Here is a 6,195-nt window from a genome sequence, read left to right on the forward strand (position 1 = left end):
TATGGAAATAAAACTGCAATAAACATTTATTGGTTGAGCTTACAGAACACAAACAATGCTCACCTATTCAACTTATATCTTTATGTGCAGTCGCTAGATATGATAAACTCCCCATCCACGTATAAGGAAATATTGGTGACTCTAAGGCTAAGGTAAATAAAATACATATTAATCTGATATTGATCTCCTGGTTATAAAATTATAGCTATGTTCTGTGAAGACTTATAGGTTATAAAAATGAATAAAATAGCCATGTTCTTTGATGACTTCTATAAGAATACACACAACTCAGCCTCTAAAAAAAATCAACCAACCTTTCAGATATTGCAGCATTAATAAATAACCCGATAACAGTCAGTAATGAAGTTGTTATACAACAGACATCATTGACGAGTTCTCCATCACATGACTCAAAAAGTAGCATACAAAACAATCTTTAACAAGGGAGATAACCAGACAAAACACACATACAAAGGGAAATAAACTGTTTTAAAATATGATAGGTTGACTTAGTTTATTTTGATATTTATTCAGTGGTTCAACTAAGTTTATCCGACATCAGTTATGATAACACATTTGGTTGCTGTATTTGTCAAAATTGGTAGGTAAATAATTTTTATAAGCCGATCTCAGTAGTTGTGGGTATTTTTAAAAAAAGGTTTGTCACCACCCCCCAATTTTGTAGCTATTATCCTGATACCAACACAATTTGCTTTTAGAAAACATCAAAGACATAACTGACATAGCAACCTTTTATACACTAGAACTACTATTCAATGACACATTAATTCATGGTACAATGATTTTAAACCTTCACATTCAAGTAGATCATATTTATTTGGTAAAAATGACAGATGGAAAGAAATGGTCTGATCATTACAATCTATCAACATAAAGTTGAATGTTAATATGTGGTAAACAATACAAGCATATTTAGATAATTTTCTTGTCTATAAATTATTTTATAAATATACATTAGAATTGCTTAAATTATAAAATAATTTTATAAATTAATGTACAAGAAATAGTTAAATGTGTGGGTTGTCAACTAGCAATATATCAAGTGTTTTCTTTCTATAGAACAATACAGGATAGGTGAACAGAAATGTCCAATTTACAGGAAATTAGATAGCACAGAGAACTCTACAAGACATATATAACAAAGGAACATTAACAGTTGCTTGGCAAGCCTTAAATACCCAGGTATATGAAGATGATAAATACAGAACCCAACACATTTAAAACAAGGGGTAGTATGTATTTGACAATGGCATGTAATGTTTATTTTGGAGTTCACAAACTGTGGTGTATCTTAATGTATGTTCTAGTCATTCTTTGATTCAAACTGCTTGCCTTTTTTTTTGATAGCAGCTTTTAAAGCTACATAGAATTAGAATTCTTTATATATTATCACATAACTAAAAAAAATTAAATATTTATTTTACTCAAATGGCAAAAGGAATCCTTTTATTAAATTTTTATACAAACAACTTTATTGCTTTGTCAGCAAGTTAAAATTGTTAAAACATGTCTCAATCCAGATTTTTGAAAAGCAGATTATAAACTTTATTGGCATGAATAAAATAAAGAGATCTAAATAGAATGGACTTACTCAGCATGAAGGGGACTATTTGATGAACAAAGTACAGTTTTTGACACACTGCTTTATACAAAAACTGGCAGCTTAAATTCTTTTGGCATAAAATTAGCTTAAGAACTGTTTTGTATTGCTAAACGTGGCATAACATCTGCAACCCATCAACAACAAAAACTAACCTGGAACAGAAAAAACTGTTTTGTTCCTTTCACCAAGTGCTAAAAATGTGAACTGTGACAAGCATACTTAACGTGCATATATGAGAATCAAAGCAAGTTATAATAAAACAAAACCAAAAAAATACGAGACACTTGAACATAAATATGCCTTAAGGATAACAACAAAACAAAGATTAATCTTTCTTACATTAACATTTGATAATCCAGAAATCTCAACTGAAAACATTAATTAATTCTTGCATTGATATACTCCAGTAACCTTTAATTGAAAACCTAGCTTCAACTTTTATAATACTACTGTAGGATGATTCTTACTTAAAGAAACATAGTTGCTGATTCAGCATAAACTGTATTTTTTATATTATTACTTATTTACACAATGGCACACAGCAACTATAACTCATATATAAAAGCATACAATACTCTTTCCTATTTCATTTTTACCAAAAAAAAAAATAAACAAGATTTTTTTCTTATTTACATGATAACAGAGCACTTAATGGCTGATGAAAACTTCTTCCTGTCACAGTAGAAAATGATCACCATCCAACTGCTTTCCCTCAATTCAGCTTACATCAACAACTTAGTCAACATACAAAGCCATAACCCTTCACAGCAACAGATGATAAGAACAACAAACACGTCTGACACAAGTGGTTACTTTCCAAACCGTTGATTAATGTTTCCATAATGGACTAAAGATGACAGGAATGATTTATAAATAATTCCTTTATGAGACGGAAGGGAACTGAAAAAAAAATGTATTTAAAATTTAAAATTCAGCAAATCTAATCTTTACTGGTTGAAACAATGAGTAAAAATTGAAGTACATATTTTAGATTGTCATTATAATCCCAGCCATGTATTACTAGTTTCTAACAAGGCTATTATGTGTAAAAAGTAAAGAACATGTTTTGTATTTAAATTTGGAGGAAAAATTACAGTGAATGAATACATTTAAAACAAATGACTACAATACAATAGTACTTACATAATTTCTGTAAGTCTAATCTGCCAAGGTAGATAACCAAATAAACTATCAACAGAACCAAATTTAATACACAATTCAGGGTCTGGAAACTGCAATGATTCTGTGACAGAAAAAAAACACCAAACTAAACTTAAAATTTATACTTTACCATAAACAATCGAGATAAATATATAAAGCAGTAAAAAAATAGCTAACAAGCCTTACCCTGAAATAATGTATCCACATTGGAAGGACTAATGTCTTCTAGCTTAAACATTCCCAAATTAACCATATTGCTTAGATGCCGAGACATGTCAACTATTTTCCTATGACTATCTTCAATGCACAGTAAATAAACATTGGCATGGTGAACTTTGGAGGAACCTGTAAATAGAAAACCAGCAAAAAATGAAGTTCATATCCTACCCCATGCAGTAACAAATATCAAGTAAATCTGGGAGTATAAAACTTAACATTGATATTTATTTTTAAGAACATGATTTAAAATGCAATGGTTAACAATCTTGAAGTTTTTGGCAAGGGTTAGAGCTGGGAAGGGACAATATAACTTTGATAAGTAAGCATAGAAAAGCCCTGCTATTTTACAGCTGTGTCTAAGGGCACAAACAATGGGAATTCAAAAATATTTTGTCCATTCAAAAATTGAATACAGTTGTGATGCAGTCTAGGAATAGGAACTAAACATTTATTATCAAATTAACAAAACAGTAAACTAACCTGAATTTACCGGTTGGGAAACACTTGCAGGCGATGAATAAAGCTGGATATCATAACCATTTTTATTTGTGCCCATAACCTCTTCTTTACTAGCATCTATATTCTGTTGTAGTAGAACACTGTTGCGTTTAATTTCACCTGAAAAGAAAAAATAGCGAGAATCGCATAAAAGTGGAATTAGTTTGCAACTTGTTGATGCAAATCAATATCTATTCTATAACATGCAGGGGGTAGGGAAAAGCCGATTTGTCCGATTTTCTCGGCAGCGGCATTGGCCTAGCTACTTTTTAGCAATTCATAATTTGTGAATACGACACTACCAATGCTGCGACTAAATGTATGTGCTTTAAAACACTATCAGTACCTCGTGAAGGACGATTATCCCCCTACCTTCCCCCAACCCCAGTGAAACTAGTGAAAGCAGTCTCCTCTTAGTTACCTCCCCTTGGTTTCAAATAGTTTAGAAACTAAATTATCTGCCCCTAATAGTCGTCACTAATCTCACCCGGCTCTACAATTGTAAACATTTGGCATAAACCACAGCTCACCAGACTGGAGGGGGTGGTAGCGATATGCCTAGCTAGAGTAAAGTGCCTTGCGCTTTTAAATTATAAACAGGAGGATGGCTGCTGCGGAGGTTTAACAGCGCGAGGCACTTTACTCTATTTAATTTAGAATCTATCAATTTATGTTTTAAAATTTTCAAAAATGTTTCAAAGTAAGAAAGTTTCGGTAATCTATCGCTTTAGGTACGTAAAATCGCCAGCGGCTATTAGTGTACGAAAACCTCATTGTCAAGGCTTTAAAAGAAGTATATTGTAATATTTTTGTGTCAAATATTATAGATAAATGAATATTAAACCTAAATCATTGCAATGGCTTAATATATCAATATAGGCCAGAAATTAACTTTAAACAGCAGTGTCTGCTAGCAAGATTTGCTATATAATAGGGAGGCTCACTAACTTAAAAGCGTCCTTGGTTGCTAACCAGAACATGGCGTAAGGATCGGACCATGACTTCCGGCAAGTTTTTCGACTTAGTTCCAGAGACCTTCTTAGAATTACTTTTAAAAAATTGCTTTGGGGAATGTAGGCTAAATTTAAAGTCGGTGTCATTCAAAATAATACAACTTTTTAAATATAGATCTCCATTTCACAAAATTGATTTCCATAGTAAAGCATTATTAGTTTTATCATTCTATGAAAAAATAAATCAAATATCTTCAACCCTTTTTTTAATAAGAGTGGCCAAAAAATGACAACCAAATTTTTTTAATTTTTTTGACCACGTGACCGCTATTTGATGATCACTAGTGGGGAACTCTGGGTACATGGCCACTTAAAAAGTCTAACCGCATTTGTGGTTCTCTTTAGCTTCAAGTGCCTTCAGGGGTAAGAAGAGTTGTCATGGAGAGATGTGTTGTCCATGGCAGTGAGTGTCAATAAATATTAAATTAAGTAACTTAGTTTAAAACGAACTAAAAACTTCAAAATCAGTCCCTAATGGATTAAATATGGATGTCTATCATTCAGTAGTCATGTTTAATTTGAAATTTGGGTAAATTCTAGATTTAGTAAGAAAATCTACTATATAAACAGCAGCCATTTGTAAAATAGAGTGGCTTACCCCTGAATCTTATAAAAATAAAACGTAAACAAGATGGCTGCTATAGCAAACGAGCATGGTTGCATCTGTTGGAAACATCGCTAGTATTCATTTATTACTGAAACGTTTTAATTCAATTGTTTAAAAACAGGTACATAAATGAAACAAGGAAACATTTTTGTATTTTAAAAAACATAAATCCTCCTCAAAATGTGAAATAATTATTAAAATTTAAGGAGTCACCTGTTTTTCACATTACTAGTCGCGGACGATTTTACGTACCCAAAACGATAGATTACCAAAGTTTCATTTGGCCTACCGATCATTAGGCTACAGATTTCACTTACCATTAATATCATAAACACTAATGTATGAAATTCCAAGTGCAACAGACCAGACAATCATATTGGCTAGATCTTTGAAGGAAAATTCATCTTCAACAACCAAAAATCCTAGATGAGCTGGAAGTTTTTTCAGTTTTTTGGAATCCGATTGAATGTTCGCTATTGAAGCGGACGACTTTTTATAAACACTAATAGTTTGTGCTGGCAAAAATAAAATAAGATAACGGAGAAATTCTCCAAGAGAAATTAAATAGTGTATAAGTCTGAGCAATATAGTCTTCATCCTTTTCAATTATAAAGTAGATTTAGATCTATATGTAAACAATTATCTGATGAAATGTTTCATAGTCCAAAATCTAAACAATCCCACTCGTGTCGAACCGGCAGTAAAAGCTCAAACTTCCGGATTAACAGATGCGGAGAAACTCAATGTGTACTTGCCATTTAGGCCAGATCAGGGTCCAGGGCCTAGGACCTAGTTGTCGTGTTATTGTATGGCTAAGGGCACACTCATTTTAAAATAAAATAAACAAAGTAAATATTTCTATTGAAGAAGCTAAACGCCATAATTTATAATGTATGGTTTTTTAATATAGATGTAGCCTACACATTTCATTATTTAAAAAAAAAAATACTGAATATTCCTGAGAGACAGATGGTATTATTTCATTGGTTAAAATTTGAGAAAGCCACGCCTCTCGTCAGCTGATAAGCGGAGATTGTAAACACTCATTACGACATTGCTACTTATGCAATCTA

The 6,195-nt window shown here is 31.9% G+C and overlaps 1 protein-coding gene across 1 annotated transcript; it reads right to left on the reverse strand.

Moving 5' to 3' along the window:
* Positions 1-500: 500 nt before the first annotated feature.
* On the reverse strand, positions 501-5,825 carry LOC131939604 (dehydrodolichyl diphosphate synthase complex subunit nus1). Its single transcript, XM_059298011.1, has 5 exons — positions 5,440-5,825; positions 3,485-3,622; positions 2,972-3,130; positions 2,768-2,867; positions 501-2,524 (listed from the first exon to the last, which is right to left on the reverse strand). Exons 1-5 carry the CDS (start codon positions 5,717-5,719, stop codon positions 2,434-2,436), a joined length of 768 nt encoding a protein of 255 aa, XP_059153994.1. The 5' UTR covers positions 5,720-5,825; the 3' UTR covers positions 501-2,433.
* Between the last annotated feature and the right edge of the window lie 370 nt (positions 5,826-6,195).

This window comes from Physella acuta, unplaced genomic scaffold (genome assembly GCF_028476545.2).
Source record: "Physella acuta isolate Inbredline_101_S28 unplaced genomic scaffold, ASM2847654v3 ptg000284l, whole genome shotgun sequence".
NCBI classification, from domain to species: Eukaryota; Metazoa; Mollusca; class Gastropoda; family Physidae; genus Physella; species Physella acuta.

Excerpts from the sequence above, each read along its gene's own strand:
- LOC131939604 (XM_059298011.1), bottom strand. The coding sequence starts at position 5,719 with ATGAAGACTATATTGCTCAGACTTATACACTATTTAATTTCTCTTGGA. Across the intron at positions 3,131-3,484 it reads TTCCCAACCGGTAAATTCAG|GTTCCTCCAAAGTTCACCAT; the intron begins GTTAGTTTACTG and ends TTCTATTTACAG. Across the intron at positions 2,525-2,767 it reads ATTAGACTTACAGAAATTAT|TTCCCTTCCGTCTCATAAAG; the intron begins GTAAGTACTATT and ends TTTTTTTTTCAG.